Genomic DNA, 17,169 nt, shown 5'->3' with positions numbered 1-17,169 from the left:
CCCACAGTATTTCTCAGTTTACTGTGGACTATATTCACTTATTTTTGCCTATAAACCACAGTATTTATCAGCTTACTGTGGACTATTCACTTATTCTTGCCTATAAACCACAGTATTTATCAGCTTACTGTGGACTATATTCACTTATTCCATTGCTTTCTGGACACCTGCTGATGTGTCACGAGATGTTTGACATTCAGGACTTGAGACTTGAGTTTGCTTTTCTTCATCACAAGGTGGATTTACAATTGGACATTAAAATAATATTAATAATAATAACTAATGATTTGCCTAATAGCTATCGGAAAGACTTTAGAATAACCATCCCTTATAAATACTTAATAGATCATACACAAACTGTTAGTTAATGAGTTATTATTGACTTGTTTAATTAATGTCTGTTAAGAATTAACTATTTATAAGGGATGGTTATTATTATAAGTGTTACCTAACTATTCTGAACCCGAGTTTGGGATGGGTGGGTTTCCTTCTGTTCTTCAATATATTTGGACATAACCTCTAAGTCTGTCTACCTATGCTAATTAAAGGAACTATTATGAGAAATGTGCTTACCGTTTTCTCCAGAGTCACACAAGAAGATAGATACAAATGTCCTCTCTGTGTGTTCAGTGGAAAGCTATCTGGCTGCAAAGTCGCCTAACTTAGCACAAATTAATGGAAGTGGATACGGACTACTAGCCCTAGCTTAAAACTCAGGGAGAGATGTTTTTGGCCAACAGGCTAATGGTCTGTATCCGCTTCCATTAATTTGTGCTAAGCTAGGCTAGCTTGCAACCGGAGCAATCTCTGGACCAGATGGTAAGTGCATTTCCCATAATGTTGGCATGTGCCTTCCTACATCCTACAATCTTACACTTACACTTATTACTGTACATTTTACTGTATATTTTTGGCTATATATTTTATATTTTAGAATGTATATACCAGAATGTATATCTCGGACCGTACTTTATTCTCTATTCTTATTTATATTCTTATTCGTGACTTTTTTTGACTACCTAAATGTTTACTGTTTACTGTGAGCGATCTGTAGTGCAGAATTTCCCTCGGGATAAATAAAGTATTTCTATTCTAACATGAACTGGCATCATCTGGTCCACATCTGGCCGTGACGTGCACAACATGGCTGATGTTTCATGAATCCCATGTTCGTTTTTAATAGGCTCTCTTCTAAAATAACAAAAGTAAGAAGAATTCTAAGAAAGGTTTTGTGAATGAGGTTGAATCCTTCATTCATTCACTTGATGGCCTGTCAACATTCTTGTGAAATTCTAAATGACACTGTCAAAGAACATTCTGTCATCCTGCCACATCATATTTTACATCTGTCTACCTTTATAGGCTAAATACTATGTATCTATCATCATCATCATGTTATAACTCTTGTTGTCATACATCTTCAACCTATACAAAAAGCACAGGTGGTGGAATAATTAGAAAACAATGTTGTGTTTTAGGCTATAGCCTATTCTTTCACTTAAACCCAATAGAAACAGATCAAATGCTATGTCCTACCTGCTATTATATAAAAACGTAACATGCCATAGGTCTACAGCTGTGACACAGCCCGCATATTTTAGCCAATAGTCTTAATTGTGATTGTTGAGATCAGAGGCTCTGTGTAGGATTGTTAGTAACTGTCTAACTGTACATATGGCTGTTTACTCTAGTAACTGTTTACCTGCATATATATAATTGTCTCCACCAGTGACTGTCTAGTTGCATATATATCTGTTCCCACTGGAGGGCGCTCTAGGCGGAGCCACCCAGGTACTCTACCTTATGGCGAGTATAAAAGCAAAGGTATCCACCCATTTCGTTCTCTCTCCCAATGTCTCTCAGTGAGAGAAGACTTGTGTTACTGCTGCTTACCATGTGATTAAAAGAAGTCACGCCAGTTCAGGCTCAAGATAGAAACCATGCCTCTTGACCACATTATTGTCGCCCTATAGTTGAATTCTGTTAACAGTGATCTTGAATTGTGACTTCAAAGAACATGATTTCTGGTGAATATAAATCAACTTGGGTGAAATTCAACTTCACTGGGTGAAATAGTCAACGATCACGAGTTAGAAATGTGTTCACATTTCATATCATTCATACACAATCAGTATGACAGACAGACTACAGATGTAAACAGGCAATTCGACTAAACTAAACCAGACAGTAGTACAACCGGCTTACATCACTACTAGGAAGCCCACGAGCTGTTTTATTCAAGTGTTTTTCTTTTTTTCTTTTAATGCGAGAGGCATTGGAAACCCCACAACCTCCGCTTGAACGTTGCAACAGGTGGTTTTAATATTTGGAACACGCGCAGAATGGGATCCCATTATGAATAAGGAAACTGACAATGATTCTAGGCCCAGCTGTTCTCACAACAGGTGTCAGCTGTCATCACTTGAGGACGCACGGGCGACATCGATCCGTAAGCTGCGCGGGAGAACTTTGGGGAAATAATACAAAGTGACCATTATTGATTCCACAGAGACAACAAATCAATTGCATTAATTCAAATCTAATAGCGGTTATTGACTCACCCTCCAGGGGACAGTAGCGAGTGACCTTATCGGGCATCAGCTGGCCCTCCTTGTGCCTGCAGTACACCTCGGCGATCTGCTGCCGGCACTCCTTGCTCTTGGCTCTGGACAGAGCCGAAATGGCCTCCTTGCCGCTGATCTCGCACTTGGGCGGCTGGTCGTAGGTGACGTCCAGAGGCGCCGCTGTCGCCGCCTGCCTCCTGCTGTGCGGACGCTGATGCCTGTGCTGTGCCGCCTGCTGTGCCGGCGAGGAGCGGTAATGCTGCCGAACGGTCGGGTGGCTGGCGTTACCGGCGGCCGCCAGCGGGTGGTGCTCTATCGGCAGCACCTCGTTGGAGCCGCGGCTCACGCTCGGGGAGGACTGCTGCTGAGCGTGGGCCTTCTCCTGCAGGCGCTCCCGCTGCTGCTGTTTGCCACCGGCACCCCCTGCAGGCTGCCGGTGGGGCTGCGAGCGGGCGCCAAAGTTGCTATTGTCTATGTTCTCAAAGTCTTTGGGCACCGAATTCTCATTGTTGCTGTCCACCCTCACTTTCTCCTTGGGCCGATGGGAGTAATATCCATCCTGCAGAGAGGAATGGGGACAGGAGAAGAGAAGAGAAGATTCAAGATTCAAGATTCAAGATTCAATACAAATCACACAATACTACTACAAACTACAATACTACTACAAACTAAAACAATTAACAATTTAAATACAAGCGAATGCAAAAGAAATAAGGAGAAGATAAGATATTCAAGATTGTTCATTGTCATGTGGACAGTTAAAAAGACAATTTTACTTTACTAGTCCGCCCTTCACACAAATCACACAATACTTAATAATTTTTTTTATTATTTAAATACAAGCGAATGCAAAAGAATAAGGAGAAGAGAAAAGAAGAGAAGAGAAGAGAAGAGAGAGGGAGAGGAAGAAGAGGGGAGGGGGAGGCAGGGTGAGACACAAACAAGAAAAACAAGATGAAAGTTGAGCGAGCGAGTGAGTGAGGTGCATATCAAATGTCGGATTAACGAGCGACGCGTCACGTATATGAGGAGGCGCCGCTGTACAGAACCAGCAGGCATGAAATGAAGAGGCAAGGTCGGTGTTGAGACCAGGGACGACAAGCTGCAACCTGACTGGGGACCCATTGAGCGCTGAGGGCGCTACCACTCCGGATCATCATCAGATTAGCCTGCGTTTCAATTAACTTCTCCCTCAAATGGGCCCAGCGCTCTGTAAACAGATTACCAAGAGGGTATAAAGGACTAGAGTGTCTGTGTGTGTGTGTGTGTGTGTGTGTGTGTGTGTGTGTGTGTGTGTGTGTGTGTGTGTGTGTGTGGTATGTGTGTGTGTGTGTATGTTTGTTTGTTTGTGTTTGCGGCGTGTGACTGGAAGCCATGGTTTGTCATCGTCCTCTGTGTGTGTGTGTGTGTGTGGTGTGTGTGTGTGTGTGTGTAGCATGTATTTGCGAGTGAAAATCTCAATGTACAAATTTCCCCTATCTTTCCACCAGAATAGGCTGAAAAGGAGGGAGGGACATGGAAGAGAGCAGGAGGAAGAAAGGAGGTGGGGGGTGCGGAGCGCGAGGCGAGGAAGCGTTGACATGAGGCAGAGTTGTGCGGCACCCGGGAAGCGCTGGCTCGCTCCACTGAAATGTGCCCCCTCGCATCAAACAAGAGAGGCGAGAGCTGCCCCCGCTGCTACAGAACCATACATACTTCACTAGGGATGAGAGAGAGAGAGAGAGAGAGAGAGAGAGAGAGAGAGAGAGAGAGAGAGATAGGAGAAAGAGAGGAGAGAGAGAGAGAGAGAGAGAGAGAGAGAGAGAGAGAGAGACAGAGAGAGACAGAGAGAGAGAGAGAGAGAGAGAGAGAGAGAGAGAGAGAGAGAGAGAGAGAGAGAGAGAGAGAGAGAGAGAGAGAGAGAGAGAGAGAGAGAGAGAGAAAAGAAAGAAAGAGAGAGGGGGGGGGGCAAAAGGCAGCAGAGGAAGGAGAAAGCTTATGACATGTGAGGCGCATCTGATGTTCTATGTGTTTACAATTCAGAGAAACAGAGAAGCATGCAAGAGTGTGTGTGTGTGTGTGTGTGTGTGTGTGTGTGTGTGTGTGTGTGTGTGTGTGTGTGTGTGTGTGTGTGTGTGTGTGTGTGTGTCTGTGTGTGTGTGTGTGTGTGTGTGTGTGTGGTGTGTGTGGGAGAGAGAGAGAGAGAGCTTGAGAGGTCAAGGGATGAGAGATGTTAGGGGAGAGAGATACTATTGTGTGACGGTCGGTATGGAGATGTTGTTACGCCAGGCCTGTTATCAGCCCATCAACCTTTTCCACTCTGCAGACATCTTGCACCATCACAATTACAAAGAGGAGGCTAGGGTGAGAGAGAGAGAGAGAGAGAGAGAGAGAGAGAGAGAGAGAGAGAGAGAGAGAGAGAGAGAGAGAGAGAGAGAGAGCGACAAAGAGGAAAACACTATGAACAAGGTATCAGCGAGGTATCAGAATGAATATACAGGTACTGTCAAGTTTCCTGCTTGGCAGAGATCTGACTTTCACAACATCCGATGCCCTTATGGCTTGCTCTCCTCCCCCTGCCTCTCCCTTCTCCTCATCTCAGCTTACTGCCCCCCATCCATCCTCCTCACACCCTCACTAAAGTAGGCCTACTCTAGGTAACCCCCCCTCCCTTTCCCTTGCATCCTTATCACCTCTCCATATTCTGATGAAGGCCTTGTAATGGCCCAATGTCTTTTTAAAATGGACTGGAATACTGAGAGCAATAGGTGCATCCCCTTCACCTTTTCCCCACCTCTCAAAAAAATAAAAAAATTAAAAATAAAATACCAAGTGCAGGAATCTTAAAAAGGTGCTACTTCAAGTAATGACTAAAGTGGTTTTAAAAAAGCTGGTATAGCCTAGTATTCCCTAGTATAGCTGGACTAGGGATGAGCCCGAATCCCAATATGAATTTTGGAAAGCACAGATAATGAGATGGACATAAATATCTTTATTACACAGATGTGAATATTATTAATCAGGATTTCTTTTTTATGTTATGAGCTCCACTGACACAGTGCACTCCGCCAATAGGTGCACCATCCGTTCACCGTCAAAAACGACCTGTCGGACTGCCGTCAAAACTACATTTAGGACCTGTAAGACCATTTGGACCCATGGAAATATCAGTAATCATATTTTTAAAGTCATGTGAAAGAAAAAGGCTGGCGTTTTCTTATATATCTCGGCTGCTCCGTGTTGAGCAAGATCGCCCCTACATTTTCAAGCTTGTCTTAAGCTGGTCTTATTAAAACGTCATCATGAGTTATGCATGTGAAATTTATTATATTTATCGTGTGCGTGTGCAGTCCTTTGGAGACCTATTTCAGAACCCATCCGAGACACAGTGCATTCCCCGCCTCTCATCTCCGTTACCACACTAAGAGCAGCCTTTACTTACGCTAATTCCAAGAATATGATTTATATATATATATAATTAATTACTCAAAAGATAATTACTCAAAAGTTGTCATGAGTTATCCTGGTATTACAAATGCAGTTATCTCTGTTACAGAGATAAAAAAAAAAATCACAATGCTTTTGTTCTCCAGACACACATCGTTCCAAATATTATAAAAAATATTTCTGGTACTCCAAATCAAGAAAATAATGAATGATTATAAGTATGTTTTGACGGCGGACATTAATCAGTTTAACGACCGGACACAGAAAACTATGTAATTGGAACTGGGGCAGAAACCGCTCCTCATTCCTCCTTATGCAAAACAGCCCACAAATGTCATATTTAGGCTATTTATCATTCTTAAGTATGAATAATCCATTAGATGATAGACTTTAGAAAACAAAATCTTGAACATGGGCCAATTTTAATTTGTAGAAGAGACGTGAGAATTTTTTTTAGATTAGTTTAATTTCATTCATCAAACCTTTTCTGATCTATAAAGCTTTTTGATCACACAAACATTAGATTAGATTAGATTACATTTGCTGGATTGAATTTGACTTCCTTAAATCTAATGTTAATTTGTTAATTTGATCTGTTCGCATCTTGTATTGTACAATAATTGTTGCAAAAAACAAAACAAATATTTATTTCCAATACAGATACCGATACAGATCATTTTATTGCTTGAATAGATACAGATACAGATAATGACGTCTTCGCACACACCTAGTAGGATGGCCCTGGCTGGTCCAGCACAAATTAAATCCAAGTTATCCCAGTCAAACCCACGTCTTCTTCAAGAGTCAGAGAGTGCTTCACTTGTCCTTAAAGGAACACGCTCACATTATGGAAAATGCACATATTGTCTTCTCCAGAATCAAAGAAGAAAATAAATATCAATTTCCTCTCTGTGCGTTCAGTAGAAAGCTATTCGGCTGCAAGCTAGCCTAGTTTACCACAAATGAATGGAAGCGGATACGGACCACTAGCCTAGCTGTTGGTCAAAAACACCTCTCCCGAAGATTTAAGCTAGACTATCTTCTTGTCTGACTCTGGAGAAGACAGTAAGCCCATTTCTCATAATGTTGGCGTGTACCTTTAAAGGAGGCTCTGCTGAAACGTTGGGAGTGTGCTGGTCTCACCCTCTGTAGGCGCTAAAATGTATTCTGCTTAGAACGCGATACAAAGAAACTCTAACGCTCTTCCCATTTTTGGATCTACTGCCTCTTCTCACCTCTTCTCTCACTTCTCCTCCTCTCGCTTTCAGCTCGCGCTTATAGTCCTCGACTCATCGCTACTCGCCCGCCCCCCTCTTCTCACCTCTCTCTACACTTTCCATTTTCACTCTCTTTTCACGTTCGCCTCTTCTGTCTCTTCTCATCCCTTCTGTTCCCTCTTCTCACCACCTCTCCTCCGTTTAACCTCTCCTTCACCCCCCTCCTCTTCTCTTCTTCCTCCCGTTGTCGACCCCCCTCTCCCGTCTCCCCCGTGCTCCCGGCGGACGGGGGACCGCGTTGTCCCCGGTATGAACGGCAGAACCTGCTAATCCTGCATGTTGTAACCGCTGCTTAGGCTGCTGATCACCCAAAAAGAAATCTCCCTTCGCCGGGGTTTCAAAGGGGCGCTTTAGGCCGCTAATCCACACGGTGCTAGTCACTGGATGTTCGCAGAGTCATGAAATGAGTCTTGTGTGTGCCTCAGTGACCGTGCGCATGAGAACGAGAGTGTGTGTTAGCGTGCACGCGCGTCAGTGCGAGTGTGTGTCCGTGTCCAAAGACAGCGAGAGAGAGAGAGCGAGGGAAGTAGAGTGAGCATGTGTTTGCCCTGGGGGAATGAAAAGCCTTGCTTTGAGCCCCACCACGAGAGGCACGAGGATCCGACTCAAGTCCTTGTGGACTCGTGACTCGACTTGGACTTGAGCACTGATGACTCGGACTTGTATATGGACTTGTGTATTTGTGTAATATGCCTATATATATCTTGGCATAAGATATTGATGGCTAGTGCATTTGTTTGGCTATTGTGTCACAAAGTAAATAAACTCCCTTTGAAATGGTGACCGCTGTGTCATTTATGTTTAATGTAGACCTTTTTTTATTTGTATGCCAGCTCTTTAATGTAATGGGGACTCGACTCGGACTCAACTCGGGCTCTTCTTTGGTGACTTGGACTTGGACTCGAACACTGGGGACTCGAGACTCGACTCGGACTCGAGATTTAGTGACTCGACTACAACACTGGGTTACACTGCAGGCGAGCCCAAAACGAGAGCTCTTCACACTCCTCCACTAGTCTCTCTGAAACTATCCATATTGCAGGAGAGCTGGCTGTGACTGTGTGCGTCAGCATGCTAAGCTCTGCAGGCTCCAATAGGCTCCTCTCCACAGCAGGGGCGGCAGTCACAAAGAAAGCGATAGATCTGACCGTCGTAACATCAACGCAAAGAAAATCCACGTATGAACATTTTATAGTAATAAGCCAAGGCCAACTATCGTGCCTATCTGTGCTTACGAGGGCTGAGGTCGAATCAGCATGTTTGTTCAACAACAACAACAACAACAACAACAACAACATTTGAGAACGGTGATGCATAAAGAATCACAGTTATGTCATTTTCTTTTGCCATTCAGTCCTACAGTAGCGTTTGAAAGGCTGAGGAAGATTCCTAGATACACAATCCTGATCACTACCCCCTGCCGGTCGCCCCACCCACTTCAGTAGCCGCTTTCCGCTTTAATCCTGACCTGTGCTGGGGCTCTGTGGGAAACAGTGGGGCACAGAGTGAATAGCAGGGAGGAACGGAGGTACAGGGCATTGTTCGGAGACGGGACCGGAGAAAGAGTTGGCGAGGAGCTGTTCTATCGATCGGTACATAGGACATGTTCTCTGCTTCTGGGGATTCACCGGGGAGGCAGAGCCTGGACTATCTGGCACGCGATGTGCTGGCTGTGCACACACAAATACACACAGATGTGCATGCAAGCACACACACACACACACACACACACACACACACACACACACACACACACACACACACACACACACACACACGCACGCACACACACACACACACACACACACACACACACACACACACACACGCACACACACACACACACACGCACTCACGCGCGCACGCGCGCACAAACACACACACACACACACCCACACACACACACGCACGCACACACACACACACACACACACGCACGCACACACACACACGCACACACATGCGCACAAACACATGCAACTCCGCCGGGGGAGTAAGGAACAAGTAGAAGGGGTAAACGTTAGTATCATCCATCATTGGTAGGTACATTTAGAGTGAGGCTTGTGGGGCTGGGAGGTTTTAACCCCCCCCCCCCTGGGGATGGTTTAGTCCATTTCTCATACTGTGCCGGCACACTTTTTCCTCATTTCCTTAGCCACAGGGGGAGATATTTCAGCTGTCCTCGCTCTCCCCCTCTCTCTTTCCCATTCCCCCAATCCCCTGAGCGAGAGAGAAAGAGCTCATATCTCTCTCTCAACACCTGTCTAGCTTCCCTCCTGTCCACCTCCCCTTCCCCTTATCCCCCTCACTCTGGCGGGGGGGGGGGGGTCCATCTGCCCCACCCTCACAGTCACCTCCCTCCCTAATGGCATAATTTACTGTGTGTCCTGTGGTGGTTGTAAGAGAGAGAGAGAGACCAGAGCGGAAGCTCCACTTTAACTAGCCCCATTTTAAAGACACTAGTCCCACAACACAGATGAACAATATGCCACTGATACATATTCAGTAATGTAACCTCATATACGCAGTAATGCAACCTCATATAAGTGCCCCCAGTCTGCCTATAGAAACCTATAGCTGCTGAATTGAATTTAGATCATGTCCATGTTTTTTTTTACTTGAATTAAAAGTTTATACAGTTCTCTACGTTGTGAGCCATTGGCCATAATATCACACGGTGGGCATTTTGCCCTTATGTCATGCTCAGGATGGTAAATGGTAAATGGCTGTATTTATATAGCGCTTTTATCCAAATCGCTTTAAAATTTGTTCCACATTGTACACATTCACACACCGACGCCAGAGGCGACGTGCAAGGTGCCAACCCGCTCATCGGGAGCAATTAGGGGTTTTGATTGATTGATTGAAAATTGTATTAACAGATTGCAGAATGGGTACAATACAGTACGGCTCAATACACACAATTGTTAACACATTGACGACCAAAGTCCCGCAGCGATTTATAGTCCAGAGGACCGAGCGTTGTCAACAAACCGATCGACTTTCTAACAGCTATATATATACTTTATAGTATTGCTATCTGTCCATTCTCATTGTCACTTGAGTGCATAAACCATGCCTTCATAATGGCTTAAAGAAAATAAAAATCCATCGGTTGGTTGTCATTTTATAGCGCCGTGAATATAAGGTTTATCGCAGTTTTCGCCTAGTCTTTTTTCTGGGGAGCTAGATAATAGGCTAAAGGCTAGTCACGTTATATCAAACGCCATTTCTGCTGTATATATACGAATGAAATAAAACAAACTGCGTAGCATCCGGACTATTACAGAGCATTTATGGATGAAATGGGGGCGGCGGGGGACGCCGATTAATATTATTGATTAGCAATACAGTGTGCGTTCAAATAGCCATTTTCACTGATCGATCACGTTGCGTTTTAAAACAATGTCCAATCCAGCTGTAATTTGGGGGAATAGTATCCTACCGTCAGGCCATGTGATCGCCGGCAGTATTTCGTCATTAGTCATCGGAATCTGGTAGATCGATATGTCCATTGGCTAATCATAAATCATAAATTATTCCAGGCTGAAATCTGCGTTCGGTAACGGGATCAAAGATGGAGTATGTTCAGCTGGGATCAAGGCTCATATGAAACACCCACAGACAGTAAAAGATTTTTTTTTCAATCGCTCTCAATGATACTGCAGTGGAGCGATGGCGCCCCTAAGCGGATCTGGCCGGTATTGCATGTTTCGAAAATCAAATATGTGGGTAGGTCCTGCAAGTCGATCGGCGACGTTAATAGCGTTATTATTATGGAATAAAACAATAACAACTCGCCACGAGTTAACTCGTGGCTCTGGTCCTCAACGGGTGGAATCGAATCGTTGGGTAGGCGGGGTGGGGGAATCTGTACATCGGAGGGGGTTAGGTTTAGACATTTACAGGGGCCAGTTTCGAATTGCAGTCTCCCGTAGGTGCTCTTTGAGAGTGGTTTTGAAAGTGGGCAGTGATTCACATTCCTTTACAGCTGTGGGTAGCGCGTTCCACATTGATGTGGCACAATTGCAAAACGTGTTTAGTCAGCTTGTTTGAGCCGAATCTGGGTTTAACATGATTTGTGGAGTTCCCTCTGGTGTTGTGGTCGTGGTATTCACTGACCTTTGGGAAGTATTTTGACATGTGACCAAAAAACCACCTAGAGAAGAACCACAGAACAGGAGATGAAGAAAGAAGGGCTGTCCTGGCAAGATCTGGAGCGGAGGGCACAAGACCGAAGAGGATGGAGGAGCTTCGTCGATGGCCTATGTTCCTTTGGGAATTTAAAGGCCTAAGTGTGAATTAAGTAACTGTAAGTTGAGAAGTCGTCGGTCTTGCTGAGTTTGTTATTTGAACCAAAGAGAATGGACTCTGTTTTACCCAGGTGTAATGATAGTTTGTTATCAGCGAGCCAGGTGCAGATTCTGCCTAGTTCCGAGCTGAGGGTTTTTTCAACCTGTAACTGTTTCTTGTCAGAGACCAGCAGGGCTAAGTCGTCCGCGAACAGGAACAAGTTGCAGTCACAAGCTGACGACATGTCATTTGCATAAATTAGGAACAGTAGCGGTCCTAGTATGCTTCCTTGTGGAACACCACAGCTCACTGGAAGGGGGGGGGGGATAGGGTACCGTTTACCTCCACCATCTGCTCTCTCCCCTCCAGGTAGGATTGCATCCAGCTCACTGATAAACTATCAAAACCAATTGCTTTTAGCTTGTCAATCAGAATGGAGTGATTGACAGTGTCGAAGGCCTTTTGTAGGTCCAGCATGACCATGCCGCAGTATTTGCCCACATCCACCTCTTGTTTGATGTGGTCATTCAAATAGAGAAGGCATGTGTCAGTGGAGTGGGATGTTCTGAAGGTTAAGTGTTAAGGGTTAAGTGTCTTGCTCAAGGACACTTCGACACGCTGCCCGGGAGGAGCGGGGAATCGAACCGGGAACCTCCGGATAACCAGACAACTTCTCTACCTGCCGAGCCACTGTCGCTCCCATGGGATTCCTTTCCACCCTGTTCCAATAATGGTAATAATAATATGGTCAATGCCGCAGTGATTTATTGCCAAAATGTCATTACGCGTAACACAGGTCTGCGGTGTGTGAACCACGGGGGCCTGTTTTAGATTAGCCTATATATCCACCCCCGCCGCCGCCCCCATGCATGTGCTTTAGCTCCGCCAGACAGCGGCGACACGGCAGTGTGTGTGTGTGTGTGACCTCACAGCTCTCTGCAGGACCAGCCCTGTGTGCCTGGGCTGGAAACCCCCCCACCCCCCCCCTCCTGCGTGGCTAATGAGCTCAGATTAATTACCTGGATTGACTCCCTGTGATGCTCTGTGCACACAGGTCTGCCGCCCCGTGGCACGACGAGGGGACGCGTGTAGCTTTATGCCAAGCAAGCAGTGCAAAAATTTACCGTAGTGGCGTGCAGTAATGCGCCTTTCATTTTCCGCCGCCCAGCGCCCAGGTCGCGCGGAAATAGGCTGTCTATTGCCATTCTCTTTGACAAACTCTAACCTTAACCAGCTCCTTAACAACGCCTAAACTTAACCGTTCTAACCTTAACCAACTCCGAAACAATGCCTAACCTTAACCTTAACCTTAACCATGCCTAACCTTAACCATAGAAATTATATTGCCATTCTCTTTGACAAACTCTAACCTTAACCAGCTCCTTAACAGCGCCTAAACTTAACCGTTCTAACCTTAACCAACTCCGAAACAATGCCTAACCTTAACCTTAACCATGCCTAACCTTAACCGGCGAAAGAATACACGTTAAAAAAAAATCACGTTAAAAAATATTTTCGATGGGATTCGAACTCGCCAGCAAACGAGCCATAGGATCCACAGCCATGTGGCCTTGCCAATTGAGCTATTGCTAGATACTGAATAAGGGGCGGTGACTTATATATATTGAGCTCCGCTCGAGGCGGGATCTCATGCGCATGCGCGGGCACCTCGCGCGAGCACGCCGGCGCACGCACGCACCTGAGCGAGCACGCCGCCGCCGGTGCACGCACGGTAGCATTTGTCTGAAAAGAAGGGCGCTTTACCGCACTGGCGTGCGGTGACGAATGCGGAAGCATTTTTGCACTGCTTGCTTGGCATAAAGCTACAGGCCGAGGGGACACCGGCACACTGACTGACTCACCGCCAGACCCGCCGTCGTACACGGCCACCATGGGAGCAGCCACTTCAGGACAAGTCACCGCGAGGTGGATTAGAGCTTTTGACCTCCGTGCTGATTGGTTCGAACGGAATGACTTTAGAATCTAAGCTTCAGATTACGGCGGCTGGCTGGTTGGCTGGCTGGCTGGTTGTAACGGGAACAGCTGCTCTCTCTGGATGGAAAAATTACATACCTGGGTTCCATCCTAGAGGCAAATCTTTCCTGTGACAAAATGGCATCCAATGTAATCAAAAAATTCAACCAACAAACTAGATTCTTGTACCGGATCTCCTCTCTGGTAAACAAGAATACCCTGAAGACTCTTGCAGGAGCACTCATTCCAAGGTACTACGACTATGCTTGCACCTCATGGTACCAAAGCACCTCAAAGGCACTAAAATCAGGGGGCGGATGAGTAGCGCAGCGGACTAAGCGCTCGCCCACCACCGCAGAGACTCTGGGATCGAATCTAGCTGTCAGCGGTAACTCCGGCTTGGTCAGTCGTCCCTACTAACACAATTGGCAGTGTTAGCGGGTTGGAAGCTGGTGGGGTATGTATCCTGGTCGTTGTAAACAGCGACTCCTACTGGTCGGTCGGGGCGCCTGTTCAGCAGGGAAAGGTTCTGGGGTAGATAGTGTGATCCTCCCACGCGTTACACTCCCCCGGTGAGAGTCCTCGCTGTCAGGTGAAAAGAAGCGGCTGGCTGACTCCACATGTATCAGAGGAAGACATGTGGTAGTCTTCTCCCTTCCCAGACCGACAGTAGGGGGGAAAAGCGTGCAACGACCAGAAAGGGAATTGGCATAACGACTAAATTGGGATGGGAGAAAAATACGGAAAAAAGGGGGAGAAAAAGTAGATAAAAAAAAGGCGCTAAAAACAAAACTACAAACATTACAAAACAAACTGGTCAGACTACTGCTTGACCTTACTCCTAGAACCCACCTCACCCCTGCCCACTTTGACAACCTAGGATGGCTTAGAGTAGACGACAGAGTACAGCTACTTGCAATGGGGCTGGTCTACAAGACCACTAAGGTACCCATGTACATGTCAAAATACTTCCCAAAGGTCAGTGAATACCACGAACACAACACCAGAGGGAGCTCCACAAATCATGTTAAACCCAGATTCGGTTCAAACAAGGGACTAAACACGTTTCCAAATTATGCCACATCAATGTGGAATGCCCTACCCACAGCTGTAAAGGAATGTGAATCACTACCCACTTTCAAAATCACTCTCAAAGAGCACCTACGGGAGACTGCAATTCGAAACTGGCCCCTGTAAATGTCCAAAGCCAACCCCCTCCAATGTACAGTTTCCCCCACCCCACCCCGCCTACCCAACCCCCCCCCCCACTCCACCCACCCAACCACCTCACTCTCACTCTCTTTTTAGAATATTTTTGTACACATAAACAGTACTGTATATTTGTAGATCTGGTATGTCATAAATGTCTGTCATCTATGTCATATATGTTATGATGAATTGAAAATGGGGGACCCTGATGTAAACAAGACGAAAGTATTTCTCTGGTCTGCATCCCCTTAACAATTGTGTGTATTGAGCTGTACTGTATTGTACCCGTTCTGCAATCTGTTAATAAAATGTTCAATCAACCAATCAATCAATGGACTCATAGGGTAGATAGAAAACCAGGTGTAGGGGTGCAACTTAAATAGGGGTAACCTTCGAAAAGGTGCACTTTATTCTAATTAAAACGCTGACATTTGGTCGACTGCAGTGTTGGTCATGGTTTAAACCCGGAGTAAAGATTTCGAAGAAGAGCTTTCATCTCGCGTGGATGTTCTGGTGTGGCGGATAAAAAGAAAGGGATTTTGAGTTAGATACAGTAGGTGTCATGAGAACTCTGGCCGGATAAGCTGTGTGGTCTAGTTGTTACTGAGGGTGTGATGATGATGTCATATATAGTTGAACATCTTGAGTCCTCCAATTACCCTCCTTTTGCCCTCTTTCTCCTCCTCCTTCTGCCAATCCCCTGTTCTTTTAGAGGCTAAAGCAGGAGGAATGCTGGTCACGTGTGTGTGTGAGAGTATGTGTGTGTGTGTGTGTGGCATTTGTGCGTGCATGTGCATGTGCAAATACATGGCGACAGCGCTGAATGAACAGCATGGCGTTGGTATGCACGGAAGCCCCTTGTTGTGTGCCCTGTGACAAGCCCTGATGCTCAGCGCTGAACCTTTTGTGTGTGTGTGTGTGTGTGTGTGTGTGTGTGGGTAGGTGTGTGTGTGTGTGTGTGTGTGTGTGTGTGTGCGTGCGTGCGTGCGTGTGTGTGTGTGTGTGTGTGTGTGTGTGTGTGTGTGTGTGTGTGTGTGTGTGTGTGTGTGTGTGTGTGTGTGCGTGCGTGTGTGTGTGCGTGTGTGTGTGTAAGAAAAGGGACCAGTCAATCTCTGGGATTGTACATACAACACTGTGCCACAAACAACATCTTGACTTGCAACCACAGCAGACTAAGTACACATGCCTACACACATGACATTGAGTACACATACAGTGCATGCAAATATGCACATGCAAAACAATTTTTTCAATATTTACATAATGAGGGACACGGTGTCCTGGAGCTGCGGACGCAACATGAACACATATCTCCCTTTCTAAAGGATAGATTTACACTCAGTAAACCAATGCTGTCCAATAAGGGATATATTTAAGGGATATATTTAAGGGATATATGTACCCACAGCAAACCAATTCTGTGTGATAGAAAGGAAACACATATCCACACTGGGAATTCTTAGGGACAAGGTTTTTTTTTTCTTTTTTTTCTTATCCCCCCCCCCTATTTTTCCATATTTTTCTCCCATCCCAATTTTGTCGTTATGCCAATTCCCTTCCTGGTCGTTGCGTGCTTTTGCCCCTACTGTCGGCCTGGGGAGGGACAAGACTACCACATGCCTTCCTCCGATACATATGGAGTCAGCCAGACGCTTCTTTTCACCTGACAGCGAGGACTCTCACCGGGGGAGTGTAACGCGTGGGAGGATCACACTATCTCCCCCAGATCCCTTCCCTGCTGAACAGGCGCCCCGACCGACCAGTAGGAGTCGCTGTTTACAACGACCAGGACACATACCCCACCGGCTTCCCACCCGCTAACACTGCCAATTGTGTCAGTAGGGACGACTGACCAAGCCGGAGGTACCGCTGACAGCTGGATTCGATCCCAGAGTCTCTGCGGTGGTAGGCGAGCGTTTAGTACGCTGCGCTACCCAGCCGCCCGAAGGTTTTGTTTTCTTTAGTGAGAATGCGAAAACCCGAAATGTCAAGGTTGGTCAGGAGTCCTGCCGTACTGAACAGTGCTGAGCCAAGGCCACATGCAGATACAACAATAAACACGAGGTCAACTCTGTCGTCCATGTCTGCTGGATATCCTTTTGTTCTAATTATTACACAGTATTTTCATTTCATTTCAAACCTTTATTTATACTCGAAAGGCAACATGAGGTTTCCCTCATTTACAGTAAATTCAGGTTTACATACTTACATAAGCAATCATAAATACAACATAGACAGACATCACAGCATATAAGATCACAACAATAAGATAACAAGATGAGGGTAAGGATAGCGAATCAATTAAAACATGTACAACTTGAATAGTGATCAAGGTCTTAAATTCTGTACAAAATACCCTTGTCTGAGCAAACTCTGGGTGCCTCAAGGACCAGCCAGTCACAATAACAAGTTCCATTAGGACTATT

At 45.8% G+C, this 17,169-nt stretch overlaps 1 protein-coding gene across 1 annotated transcript in view; it reads right to left on the bottom strand.

Annotated features, from left to right (window-relative positions):
* xylt1 (xylosyltransferase I) overlaps window positions 1-17,169 on the bottom strand; it is a 129,286-nt gene that overhangs the window by 72,465 nt on the left and 39,652 nt on the right. The window contains exon 2 of the mRNA XM_084318564.1: window positions 2,562-3,123. Coding sequence (XP_084174690.1) covers window positions 2,562-3,123 — 562 coding nt within the window. The remainder of the gene's footprint in view (window positions 1-2,561; window positions 3,124-17,169) is intronic.

This window comes from Notolepis coatsorum (genome assembly GCF_963971535.1).
Source record: "Notolepis coatsorum genome assembly, chromosome: 7".
Taxonomy (NCBI): domain Eukaryota; kingdom Metazoa; phylum Chordata; class Actinopteri; order Aulopiformes; family Paralepididae; genus Notolepis; species Notolepis coatsorum.
This window is presented reverse-complemented; position numbering and strand designations above follow the sequence as displayed.